This window comes from Coenobita brevimanus, chromosome 49, assembly GCF_032717465.1.
Source record: "Coenobita brevimanus isolate Jiangsu-jjx chromosome 49, ASM3271746v2, whole genome shotgun sequence".
In the NCBI taxonomy this organism is placed as follows: Eukaryota; Metazoa; Arthropoda; class Malacostraca; order Decapoda; family Coenobitidae; genus Coenobita; species Coenobita brevimanus.
Window position 1 is genome coordinate 4,714,570 of NC_137002.1, and position 14,619 is coordinate 4,729,188.

General features: G+C 39.0%; 1 protein-coding gene across 1 annotated transcript in view; it reads right to left on the bottom strand.

Moving 5' to 3' along the window:
- The window catches only part of LOC145399464 (uncharacterized), a 137,037-nt gene that overhangs the window by 14,942 nt on the left and 107,476 nt on the right, over positions 1-14,619 (bottom strand). Inside the window, exons 12-13 of the mRNA XM_080272074.1 lie at positions 4,405-4,460; positions 3,377-3,480 (exon numbers count right to left, since the gene is read on the bottom strand). Of these exons, the coding sequence (XP_080128200.1) occupies positions 3,377-3,480; positions 4,405-4,460 (160 nt within the window). The remainder of the gene's footprint in view (positions 1-3,376; positions 3,481-4,404; positions 4,461-14,619) is intronic.

Genomic DNA, 14,619 nt, shown 5'->3' on the forward strand with positions numbered 1-14,619 from the left:
CTATATGATCATTCACTGATCTGATTTTAACATTATAGCACTCCCCCCCCCCCCACTTTTTTTTTTAACATATCATAGCTGTTTTTGCTTATACAATTGCTATGACCTCTACATATGATAATTCTCTAATCAGTTTTCTAAGAACACATCCTGAGTGTATAGTGAAGTTGTCCTTTACCTGGGTGCTGCAGTCACAAATACCATGATAAATTTCTCTGACGTAAGATCACCCCGAGGGCACAGCAAGAGGGTTAGGTATAGATGGTCATGAAACCAGTCTGAGGCAGATGCAACTTGCAAATGAGCTCCAACAGACCCTTACTCTGAACTACGCATCCTTGTTACACTGCCAACCCATCCTCTTTCACTGTACCCCTGTGTCTAGGATTATTATTTCTACACCTAAACCCATTCACCATAATGATGCCTTTTGTATTTGCTTCAATTTACCATTACTTGATGTTCAGGTTAGCGAAGGCTTTTAAAGCTCGAGGGGTTTGATATAAATTCATTTACACCTTCACAACTAAAACTCCTTTGGACTTGGAGTAAAAAATGGCTGAAGAGCAGGAAGAAAACTAAAAATCATGTCCTTAGGCAGAAGGGACTGTAGCCAGAATCATGTAAGAAAGGACATCAAACTTGTCTGATGGAGGTGGGACTGCCAAACGACCTCTATGGTGACCTTTGTATGGACTACACATCTTCATTTTACCTGCTAACCTGTCCTCTTACATTATACTCTTAAGTCTATGATCACTGTTTAACACCTTTAGTCCACAAAATTTATTCCTTTGGTTGTGAACTGCCTATTTTTAGTTTATTCCAGTTAATGTCATTTAATTTCACTATGTTCAACCAAAACATATGGCACCAGAATTTCATGCTTTATTCCAGCTTCCAACCGACAATTTTAATCACTCTCTTTGGTTTTCCATATGCTTTCATGTAGCATGGGTCAACTTTTGGGAGACTTCTTGTCGTGAAGGATAAAATACAACTTTCCTGAAGTTTCTTATCCTGCTCATCCGCCTAACCCCACTGTCCTTAAATACATTCTCTCAAACAGGAACCATAAATATCCAGGTTGGTGATGACGTGTGCAAGGTGTCAACAGGCTGCCAACCCCATTATTACTCATTAGTGTTAAAAAACAGGTCTGGTCTGGGCCCTGGTAACCGGCAGCCAGAAAGCAGACAAGCCCATGTGATATAGGCAAACTGGATATGCAGGACAATGGCCTTAACCACAGTGGGCACACTTTTTCCTAACTGAATTACTTTGAATAATACATCTTAACCCTTTAATGAAACAGTATTTGCTACATTCTGAGAAGGTAGCTCATCATCTGTGACAAACTTGAAATGTGAAACAATAGCTTCAATTCTCGATAGCTTAGGATGCCTTCTAACTCCTCTATTTTGAACTGATCCTGCACACTACATGGTATCACATTGTTCCATATACTTTATATGCCTTTAGATGTGTGATGGTCTAGTGGTATAGGTAGAGACTGTGATTCTGACTGGAAGCAGTCATGTCTTAAGCTCATTGGTTCACATTAAAGAGGTAACTGCAAATTTCTCCAAAACATGAAATGCTGATGAAGGGTATCCCTCAGTTTCCTACAACTTATATGTTCTGGTCCATGGTACCCTCATCATGGGTCACCCATGTCTGGGGGCAAGTTATGCACAGAATACAAAATTATGATGCCTACTGTATTAAGTACAATGCTGTCTTCTTTATTTCATTCTTGCTAAGGCCTGATACTTTTCTTAAGTTTATGGGCTCTTGTAGTAAAGGGGAAACACCCTTCAATGACACCTTCAATATGAACATGTCTTTCAACGATATATTTTTGCCATTACCAAATAATCCTATTCAGCTTAGGAGCCTGAATGTACCAAGAGACAAATCTAAAATTCTAAACCTATAATAAATAATCAGTAATGGTCACAATTCATGTGTACTTTATGTAAACTTGTAAGTGCCTTATCTCTGCCAAACAATTCTTGTCCACAAAACTCATGGTAAGTAAGTGACTACCAGTAGTATGTATACGACAGGGTAGCTACAGTGATATACGGTACAGTATAATAAGAAGTAGGGAGGCTGATAGGGATGTACTGAATGACTGCTGACCACAAAGCAGAAGTATTAATGAAAAATCTTTGCACTGTCAGGCAAACATAATGAAGAAAACCATACATGCTCCCTACGTGTCAACAAGTGGGTTGGTGGAGGGTCAGTGCTCCACCCCGTAAAACAAATAACTCAAAGTCAAATGGCCACCCCTTGTGGGATTATGGCGTCTGGCAATAGATAGATAGAGATAGTTATAGGAATAAATGGGAGAATACAGATAAATTCCATACATACCTTAATACAAATTCAATAAATAAACAATTAATATATGACCAATAAATATTCATGATATTCTCAGACATATTCCTTTAACTATCTTCCTCCATTTTGGTACTCGGCTCATTCACGTTCCCCTCCTACTTCTTATTCTATTTTCAATCTTTCCTCTCTCCCTTCTCCAACCAGGAGAGTCTTCCTCTTTCCCACCCTCCCTCCCTTCTCCTTTATTCTTCCTCCTTCCCTCCCTTCTCCTTTACTCTTCCTCCTTCCCAACCTCCACCCTTACTATTCCTTCTTCCTTCCCTCCTCTCTTCCCCTCCCTTGCCTAATTCGCCTACTCTACCTCTTGCCAACTTTCTTACGTCATTTCCCCCTTTTCATCTATCATCTTCACTCTCATTTTGTCTGTATCTTTATGGTCTCTCTCTCTCTCTCTGTTTCCCTCATTCCTTTCTTTCCCTTACCAATGTTCTTTCCTTCCTTCTCTCCTTGCTTCCTCCCTTTCAAACTCTCACTCTTCCTTCTTCCTCCTTTCTTTCCACTCTCCCTCTTTTCTCTTCTTACTCTCTCTCCCTTTCTGCTAACTCTCTTCCCTTCCTTTTCCTTTACTATCTCTGTCAACCAGCCTACTGTGCTCTGTATATTTTAACCTGGCCTACAATTGCCATCTATCCATCTTGAATGCTGAGCTGTAATATGATATTAATATTGAAATGTGGTGCTAGTCACAAAGAAGTGCCATGGAATGGAATCGGAGCCTTAATATTACCTTATTCCTTCACTGAGATACAAGAAAGAAGCTACAAAAAAAGCAAAAATCTCTGCCAAGTTACAGTGAACAAACTGTAGTCACGAAGGGGTTTACCTGCCACAAAGCTAAGCAAAATAAGGTGCAAACAGTAAGTAAATAAATAAATAAATAAAAATATAGCAAAAAACAAATTCCACCAAGCTAAAATGGATGAACTATAGGTATCATGTGTTTCCTCTGCCTCTCCCTTGCACTTACCTTTCTTTCTCGCAGTTCCTCTAGGGTTGGCCTGAATGATAACTTCCGTAGTAGGGTTTTCCTTTTCTCCTCCTTCTGTTTCCTCGCCTCCTCAGGGGTGGTTCCTTGTAAATAAATAAATACAGGTAAATAAGTATAAATATACATGGATAACTTAACACCATTCTGGGCCGATGACACGCCAACGAATCATATGTTGGTCAAACAGTTCCTGACCAGTGGCGTGGCAGAGCATCATTTTTAAAGTGATTTTTCATGGCTCAAATATGTGGCACAACAGTTTGGTGTACAAGCCGGACATGCACAAGTATTTCGCTGGAAACTCACTCCGGCCTAGGAACAGGGTAGAAAAGTTACGCAAGGCTGGCCCAATGTAGTGTTAATAAATACACACAGAATAAAAACCAATACAAGATTTCATGATAACCTAACCCTTTTTGACAGCTGCCTAAGGACACTGTTTAATAATCTATATACTGTAGCACAGGTATCAAAGAAAGGGCAATGCAGGTTTGCTCCATGCACCCCCCCCTCTACAAGGACGGTGCAACTTTTCACTTCATTCTGGGTCTTCCTTTCCCCATTCTCTAACCAGCTACTGTACTACAACTGTCTATCCCTCTGAGAACTATCTATGTGTACAAGTCCTCTGGAAATTTCCAGTAAATTCTTATACATTTCTGTTTTTTCCCACTCTTACTCCTATGTTCTATCACTTATCATCAAGTTTGCCTAATTATCTCTATATCAAAAGGGTTAATATGAGTCCATGAAAAAAATAAATAAATAAAATAAAATTAATACAGAGCTGCATTCTTTCCCCTGGTATTCCTATTCTTTATCACCAGTATTCTAACCAATTTTCCCACAGCAGTGCAGTATTTTTTTAAGAATAGGATTCCATAAAATAAAGACAAATAATAAAGATAACTACATGTATTAAGGTTTGGACTTCAATATTTTGGTGGGAAATTAAACCTTCTATTAATGATACCCTAACCTGAAAAAAACTGAGAATTCATACTTACTTTTTAGAATATTTCTCTCCTCCAGTTCTTCCGCTGTCGGTCGCAAGCTTAGTCGTCTGAAAGTTAACAAAGAGGAATTTAAACACACTGTCAGAACTATCATCCTAAACCTACTTCCTATTAATAAAGTGGGTAGCATCTCTCTCTCTCTCTCTCTCTCTCTCATTTATACACTCACACATTCTTGATTACTCATTTTTTTTTTATCACACTCATAATACTCTCTATAATCATACTTAACAAAGCAAAAAAATTTATCTGTCACCACTGTATGTTATCATCATCATTCCAACCCTAATTCCTAATCTGAAAGAGAGAGAGAGAATAAAGTCAATATTGTCCATTCACACCACTATGCAATACTTTCTTACTATATAACTACTGTACCTCTAAAATACAGAACAATAAACCCTTCACACATCCATGTCAACATTCACCACACACATTTTTTTTCGTCACTTTGTCACAGGTCTCAGTGTCACAGGTTTGGCTATTTTGTCATGAAGTGTTACAAAGGGGAATTCATACTCACATACGGAAATTGTGATAAATGTGAGGGTACAACAAATTTGACCTGAAACTGTTGTGTCATCATCATAAAACACAATTTCTTTTTGAGAGTATGATTCCCTCACACTAATTCACTTTTTTCTTCTTACTGTCACCATCCCACACTACTGTACCTAACAAAATTAATCAAAACTCAACCAACCTAACGAAGTCACCTAACCTAACCTAACCTAGTCTAATCTAACCAAACCTAATTTTGCCTAATCTAACTTGAGTGCATTACCTTGCCAATATCTTAGCAACAACAGCAGTAAGCCATGACCGACGTCTACGCTCCTTGAACCAATCCTCCTCCTTCACCCGCACCACCTCCAGCCCTCCCTCCTCACGCCTTGGCCGATTGTGACTGTCCACCACCATGTCTCTCCCTATCATTTACTACTTGGTGTATTGCTGGCAGAAGTGTGGCCAAGCACTGCTCAGCCCTAGCAATGGAAGTTTCTGTTTTTTCAGTAGGCTTCTATAATACTGTATACCTTTTCCTTAAACTTAGTATCAGTAAGTTTGTTATATTTTCAGTGAGCTTCTATAATGCTCCCTTTGCTTAATCAGTGGATTTATTCTTCTGGGAATTTCCCGGTGAGGTTTTTCAGCAAGCTTCTGTAATATTCCCTTTGCTTAAACTTACGTGGTAAATTTACTGTATTCTTCCCAGAATTTTCTGTTGAGGTTTTTTGGGAAACCTCTATAATACTGTATGTCTTTTGCTTAAACTTATCAGTAAGCTTATTTCTCTAAGAATTTTCAGTCAAGGACTTTTTGTTGGCCTCTATAATACTGTTGGTACTCAGCTTAAACTTAGGAGTAAACTTAGTTTTCTGGGAATCTTCCTTGCATATGGTAGAATGTAAAGTTGGTATGGTTGATGATACTAAGGCTGTTAGACCAGCTAAGCCTTATAAAAATGCCTTTTACTGCTATCACAGATACTGTGTGGAGACAATGGGAGATACTACTCTGCAGCCCAGTACCATAAATCTAGGGAACCAGAAACTGTGAGTAAAGGAACTTGCACTCCAGCCAGGATACTTGATTCACTGGACTTTCACGAGCCTTTAGTGAGTTTAAGACTATATAGTCCTTGTCTGCAGCATTAAAAATTTGTTTCTTTAACCTTTAGATTTTGGAGTCAACTAAACCACATCCAAAATCAAAGGGAAGGCAAACATTTTGTATTCTCAGACTTTCTTGAGATCAATAACTTTCTATCACACAACACATCACCCACTACACTAGTCAAAAAACACTCTCTCAGACTCTTCAAGTGTTTACCACAACAACAAAGAGAGTCAGCCGTTGCACTCTGCTCGCCACATGTACGTAAATGCCCGGTACCCCATGTCTGTTGCACACGGACCATTGAACTCCTCATGAGTACCCACACCACGCTAGTACTACATGTCTCCAGGTTTTGTACGCTCCAAACCAAAACTTGAAATCTTCATGTAATTCTTGATCTGGTCTTGCGTATCACGAAGTTAAAATACTTTGGTGAAAATATCCAGCAGAAGTTAGTTCCTCTTTGGGCAAAATGCTAAATGTCACAGGGCTTCACAACAGTTTATAAGATTGTCGAGTTCTGCAAATTAATCCTGCAATGTTCATCTTCTCATCCACCAGTAAGATTTACACATCCGTCTAAAAGCTTCCAGAGGTGCATGCGAGGGTGTTAACGCTACGTCCTTATGCAAGACTCTGACGGTGCGCAGTAAAGGTAGAGAGTAAGTATCCTGACCCACCCTGGCACAGCATCAAGGACTGTGGCTCTACCCCTGCATGCCTCACCTATCCCCCCTGCCGCTCTCTCCCTGTACTCATCCATTCTTTCCTCACTCCCCTCCCTGAATACCTGCCTATCCCCACTTTCCTCCCTCCACCCTTCTTACCTCAACCCCCTTCCCCCACCCTCTCCCCCTTTACCCTTCATTCACTTGTATCTTCTCATTTCCTCTCTCCATCTCCTCCCTAAATGCCTAGCCTTCCACTCTCACCCCCAACCCAGCTCTCTCTCCCTCACCCTCTCTGTCTCCTCTCCATCTCTTACCCTCTTCCTGCTTGCCCCCCTTTCCCTCTCCTGCTCTTCCTATCCTTATCTCCCTCTTTCCCCTCCCCTCCCACTCCTCCTTTCATTCTTTCTCCCCCTTTCTTTTCTCCCTTCTTTCCTTCCATTCCTTTACCTCCTCCACTCTTCCCTCTCCCCACACATTCTCCGTTCTCCTCCCCAACCTTTTTGACCTTTCCCATCACTCATTCCCTTCCTGCATACCCCCCCATCTCTCTCTCTCTCTCTCCTTTTCATTTCCCTCCTATTCTTCCCCTACAACTTTCTATTTCCTTTCTCCATTCCATCCACACCTGCATACCTTCTCCTCTACACCTCTCCCTCCATCCCTCCCTCCCTCCCTCCCCTTCTCTTCACTTACATCTCTTCTCAGGTTATCCCTCTCCTTTTGACTGACAGCCCCCACTCAACTTCCCTCTTAAAATATTACTCTCATATTTCATTTTGTTTATTATTCTCCTTCCCTCTACTGTTCATCTCTCTCTTCCTCTCTCTCTCTGATACACTTACTTCCTTTCTAACACTCTCTCTTTTCTCCCACCTTTCCCCCTCCTCTCTGATACACTTTCATCCTCTCTCTCTCTCTTACTCATTTCTTCACCACATTCCTCTCCTTAACGACCACCCCCATCTTCCCTAATAGCACTCTCCTCCCCTCGCTTTTTCCCACTCCTCCCACACACACACACACCTATGCTTCGTCTACATTAACACTACCATGCTCTCCATTTAGCCTAACACTCATGCTTTCCACTTCCAAGCATTTTCCATTTTTCATCTTCTCTTTCAGTCTGCTGTTATGAATCACCTTTTCCTCAGTGAATTATTCTGCCTATAATAAAGCATCTTCATATTCTCTGGTTTGTTACTAATGCATACTCCATCAACACTGGAAAAAATAAACAATACACTATATACAAAAATGAATACAGTACAAAATTCAAGATATTGTATACACTGAAAGAAAACGAAGCACTACAAAGTCTCTTATGCCTATGACAGTATGACTCACTGACGGCCACACAATTTGCCCAATAGTCAATCTTGGCAGTTACTGCAAATTCCCTCTCCTATGAAGTACAGAATGCCTCTATTGTACTAAAGAGGAGTCTCCATTTATATAAAGTACTATTTTTGTTGTGACTAAATCCTGTATATGAAAAAACTGTGTAAATTATACATATGAAAAGTAAACTGTGTTCCCATTCCAAACCCATAATATCCCACTTCCCTCCTCAATACCTTTCCAAGTAACCAAACTTTTGCCTAAAACCACCTAAAATGCTAGTCTACCAAAGATAAACACTACTGACACATGAAGTTTTCAGGGTCACCATACTCATGCCACCACCCTTGAAACATCACTCCCACAGCAAAACCCAGCCACAACAGATTACTAAGGCATAAACAAGCTATAAAGGTGCAAACAGGAAGACACTGCTGACAATTAAGGTGAAGAATGCCACTCACAAACCATCCATATGCGGAAGTGAGCCTAACACTGCCTATTCCCCCGTACATAAATACGTGCCTACATTTTGATAATATCTCAGACTAAGTGAGTTTTGAGTGCTGGGGACTTCATATACAGTTTACAGCGCCATGTTAATAGTTTTTTTTAATTGGCAGTACTACTGTATACTCCACATTCTTAATCTGTGTACATCATGTAGTGTCGAGTGTGACTGCATTATATTTTCTTTTTGCTACTGTCGAAAGAAGGAACCAAATGCTGAAAAAAAAAAATGAGATGCTTGGACGCGTTGCATTTACAGAACAATGGACAAAGGCATTAAAAAAGACAAATGGAGAGGACTTGCAGGTTTGGATAGTTGTATATAAGTATCACAAATCCATACACAGCAACACAAATAAGGGCTGGAAATCTTCCCATCAACATCACCAATAACCACCACAATGTTTCCCACTAAGTATGTAATCTATTTAATACTGTTTCTTAGTCCATAAATTTAGTACAGAATATATTATACTAGATTCAAATTGCTTAACCTCTTTCAAGAACCCAAAATACTTCCAGACCTTGATAATGTAAAACAGAGTGAAAAAAGTTGCACAATACTGTATAACAAAATGCAGATGAAGTAATTATAAACTGTAGCCCTGCCTTTCCTGCACTTACTGGCAAGAGGGTGGAGCATCTTCCCAGAAATACTGATGGATTATACAGGTAGTCTTATGTTTACACCTCCCCAGTCTAACGCGTTCTTAATAGCCAATCTCAACCTTGAAAATGCCTCACATAAGTTTGTGATGGTTCCTCCACGATCCCGAACTTACACCCTACTCACCAACATTGGAGGGAGCTAAACAGTTCTCAAAATATCTTAACCCCAACAGTAAGGCATTAATAATCTCATTTTACTTTTTGCATTCTCCAGAAAATATTATTAGGCTTAGGAGATATTTTTTTCTACTGGAAGGATTTTAAACAGTCTTTATTTCCTCATTCACTAATAACATCCTCTTCTAAACTGTAGCAGTATAAATGGATTATAAAAACATCACTGTAGTAATATCATTAAGAGGAATGCTTCACTCTATAAGATAATCTGAGCAACAGGGAAAGTCAGTAATACATCATACAATAATGCAGGTGTGCTTGATTTTTCTCTTAATCACTTCACTTCAATGATATCTGCTCCCCCCCAATCCCCCGATTACAATCAAACATATCCATTCTGACTAAAATCAAACACATCTATCTGGCTTAACCATTTATAAACAATGATACTACTGCTTTAAGCTTGCTACTACCAGCTGATCTTATTCAGCACAAGAAAGTCACCTAGTTGTACTGGGGTTAGTGAAGGCTACATCAAACCCTGAAGGCTACATCAAACCCCTACAATTCAAAGCTCCCTCCAAAGCTGTATAACATATATGGGGATAGCAAGAAAATAAAAATCATAATAGTATGAAACAATGCTTGGGCTGAAGGTGTCTCTTTCTCTCTCTATTTCCCCTGTTCTCACTCTCTTTCTCTTGCTTCCTCTCACTGATCAATTTCTTCCCTTCCTCCTTGTCTCCCTATCCTTCTCCTTGCCTCCCTATCCTTCCCTTCCTCCCTCTCCCTTCCCTCCCCTTTCTCTGTCTCCCATTCCTTCTCTCTCCCTCTCTCACCCCACACACACACACACGACACCTGCCAAATAAAACTCCCACAATGTTTTTCTTCAGCAAGGCTTCTCCTTGTAATGCTGTACAGATTTACACTTACCACTCACATCCTCCCCCTTCCCACCACCCCCACATTTCCACCCACCATGACCCACATACCAGTACCATTAACACCTTTCATACCATGATATCTTTCAGGTTTTATTCTTGCTACCCTCAGATGGTATTTCTGCTTACACGAGACCTCTCATGGAGAAGGGGTTTTGGAAGGCTAGTTTTACCCTTGTAAATAAAAATGTCATATAGCAGCAAATGACTAAAAGAATGAGTCTATCATGAAAAAAAATAAATAAATAAAAAAATTGTATATGATATCTTGCATACTGTGTTCTTGCTATCGACAAATTATATTATGCACCGCAGGGGAAATATCTTGTAGTGATGAGATTATAAATAACTTCACTAACAGTTTCAGCAAATCATTTTTTTTTCTTTTTGTCATGCTTCTGCGGGAAAAATTCAACTTTGGGGAGGCCTCTCATTAGGCAGCCAACACAAAACAACCTCCTTTAATCACATGAATCTTAGTGAAATCCTTTTTAGCTTAGATTATTAATGATGCCAATATCTTACCCTTGCAGTTCAAAATGCCTCTCTTAAGCTGAACACAACAGCCAGATGACAAGAATATAATGAAAAACAGCACATCTTCCGTACCAGTACACTGATTTATAAAATCTAGCATGTTTTATTCTTGCTGTCACCAAACAAATCAAATCAGTCTTGAAAGATCTTTGGTAGTGAAGGTGTTAGTAAAAAACAGTGGGGAAGAAATAGGTCTGGTATTCAAGGTTAGAATACTAGGCCTACCATATATAAACTATGTGTCATTCTGCCAGCTTGTAACACTGAACCAAAAACATAATACAAGATCAGCTTCAACTGCAGAGAGGAAACTGCAAAGTATCAACTAATTTATGAATCGGCCTATTTACAAAAAAGTATCTATTTATGTAATTATGTACCAACCTATCCATACTCCTCTTTATCAATCTAGCTACCTCTATCTATCTATCTACATAACTACCACCAGCCATACTCTAGCACCTCATCTAAGGTGGCCAAAACAAAACAAAATACCTAAGAAGTCTCTACACTGTATCATCAGTCCACCATCACTAGCATTCCCTGTAGTGTATTCCCTTTCTCGTTTACAACCAGGGGATTTTAACAGCTTGGATGATGTGGCTGAAATGTGATGGTAAAGTTTGTTTTTCTGTGTGTGTTTTTCTTATCTGAATTACTGAATCCTACGATTCCTATTTGTAATTGTGGAAACAGGACTATTATGATGATGATGATTACTGACAATGCTGATGACAATGCTGATGATGATGATGATGATGATGATGAGAAACACTTCAGGGAAAAGAAAGTGATAAACTCCCTCCCTCTATCTGTCTTACCCCATTCAATCCAATTACATAATTTTTAATATATTCTTGCTACCTCTCGACCATTTTATTTAGCACAGAAGAAATTACAAATCAGTAGGTAGTTCTTGCCTTCATTAGCCCTTTCAATACAAGATGTCTTTCCTAAGTTAAAGTCATCTAGAAGTAGCAGGTATAAACTGGAAGTAAGTCTTGGAGACGTCAAAGGGTTTAGGCTATCACATCCAAGCGCGTGGCAAGGTTGTTTCTCTCCCCCCCTCACTTCCTTCTCCTCCCCTCCATCTCCCTCCTCACCCTTCCCTTCTCTCCTCCTCTTCCCTCCACCTACCTCCCCCCAAACCCTCCTCCTCTTCCCCTAGCCACCATACCACCAGGCAATGGGATGTACCACACCTACAATGCGATTCAGTTCCAAAAAATGAACAGCTGTAGTAAGGATATACCAAGAGAGGAGATAAACATTCTTGTGTGGGAAGTGTCGCTGAGGAAGTTTAAAAATACAAGAGTATATTCCTAGAAAAGCAGATTAGTGGTGGCCGTCGTAGTAGGAAGGGATGAGGTATGCCAAGTGTTTGTACGATCGGGAATGTGTGGAGTTCCCAGAAGGACAAATATATGCAGATTCACTGACATTCGTTTATACTTGGATACTGGGAATGGGTGGATAAAAAGATACATATATATACCCTTCAGATATGGGTTTAATGATACTAGCTTGCACACAGATACTAACAATCTGTGCATAAATAGTTAAATTTTTTGTAACTATATGCCTGGATATATGCTACAGTTATACAATATTAGGACTTCTGGGAACCACAATCTATTTTGATACTAATGCTAATATCATTGATGTAAATGGTTTCCCAAAACATTAAATTCCATTTACATATGTGCATCTGACAGTGCAAATATCTGTTTTATTGTTCTGTAATGTATTTAGACTATGACTGGAACCACACATTGTGCTCAATGGGTATGATCATCATTCAGCAGATCCATTATTTTAAAAATTATACTTTAAAATGTGGTGCAAGGCTAACAGTCAGGATCATTTAAGGATATATGACTGGCCAACCTAATAATGATAACAATGATAACTGTAAAATATATATATATATATATATATATATATATATATATATATATATATATATATATATATATATATAAACATTAATTCACTGCTACTTTCTTCCAAATATACACAAAGGACTAAGTACAAATAGCTCAAGATTCTGTATAAAGTGCAATGCATTTGTTCTTAATCCACCCTCTTCTCTCCCTGGTCTCTCTTTTTTTGCTTGAGAGAGAGAGAGAGAGAGAGCATAAACCAACTCACATTTCCTCCACCTCTTAACCTTCAACAGAACCAAATATCAACAAACCATCACATAAACAAATACCCCAGCCCTTACCACACACCATTCTTGGCTCACATTACATAAACATCACTCAGCCCTCAAGCACTTCCGGCACCTCCAACTGTTACTATCTGAATATTTTTTTCCCTTTACTATGTGCTCCTTCAACAACTGGGAACCTCCATCACACAAGAACACCCACACACATTATCCAAACACATACTGCATTCTTGGCTTATACAAACAACACTTCTTTCTCAGGCATTTTCTGGAACCTCTATTGTTAATGTTCACATATTTTTTCCCTTTTCTCTACCACCCTGTCACCAATCAAGAATGGCTGTCTCATAAAAAACACTACATAAATATCTGAATACTTTGCTGGTGATTATCTTGGTTTACATAAATAAATATCACTCGTCTCCCAAACATTTCCTGAACCTTCTATTGTTACTACATGGGTGCACTCCCTTCCCTAAACTCTTCCCCCCCCCCCCATTAATCGTGATGTCTCTCTCATATCTGGCAGCCGGTCAAGAATGTGTGTGTATGTGTCTGTGTAAGTGTGTACTCTCTCCCTGCTATACCCTGGTCACTAACCTTTGTGCAGTGTACTATTTTACCAAGTAATGTAATTATACTTATGTAGATCATTCTCATCATCGCTGTAACTCTCTCACTCACAAATAAGTTTAATAATTCTGAATCCCACCCAAACCACTTATCATCACCTTATCTGTACTTTTCTCATTTGTAGAATCACTGGGGTTCAATTAATGATGAACATTATCATTCCTTAACCCTTGTGCTGAAGAGGGATGCCTTCACGTGGTGGCACCAATATACCATCTGGTTATATAAACATCCTTCAATCCCTCCCAATTCCCTCGAAGGTTTGTGTGTTCAGGTGAGATTGGAGCCAAAGTGACAACATTTAAAGAAAAAAAGTTACCACATTAAACCCATTAACAAACTGTTCCTAATCGTTTCGTACTGAGATGTCTTTCCAAAGCAGCAGCAATGAGCTTATAAAAAAAACATCAAAGTGATACAGTTCATTCATTTTAACTTGGCAGAGACTTTTGTTCTCTTGTAGTCCATTTCCATAGCTCAGAGGCAGGATAAGATAATACTACAGTCCTGCATCCTTCCCATAGCATTTTTATGTGAACTGCACCATATTCTAGTGCTAAACCTAACTACCGATTAGCATTCAAGACAAAGAGAAGCCAACTTTATGCCTGGTTGAGGTGAATAGAGTATACAATAATGAGGTTGAACTAAAATGAATTATTGCTACTCTTACTTGCACATAACTTACGAACAATTTCAAAAAATAATAATAAACAAAAATAAAAAATACCTGTAAGTACATCATGCATACTGTGAAATACGTTTTCAAACACATGATGTTAAACTACTGTGATTACTGCAATACTTATTTCCTCATAACCTACAAAAATGTACTGAACAAAACAAAATGGGAAAACTAGGTACTTTATGCATACTGACAATACTATACTGTAAAATAAACAACAAGAGGGCGTAGTATTTAAAAAAAAAAAAAAAAAAAAAATGGAGGTTCAAGCGGGAATGTTTTTTTCCGGAGGGGGATTAAGAGTTGGGC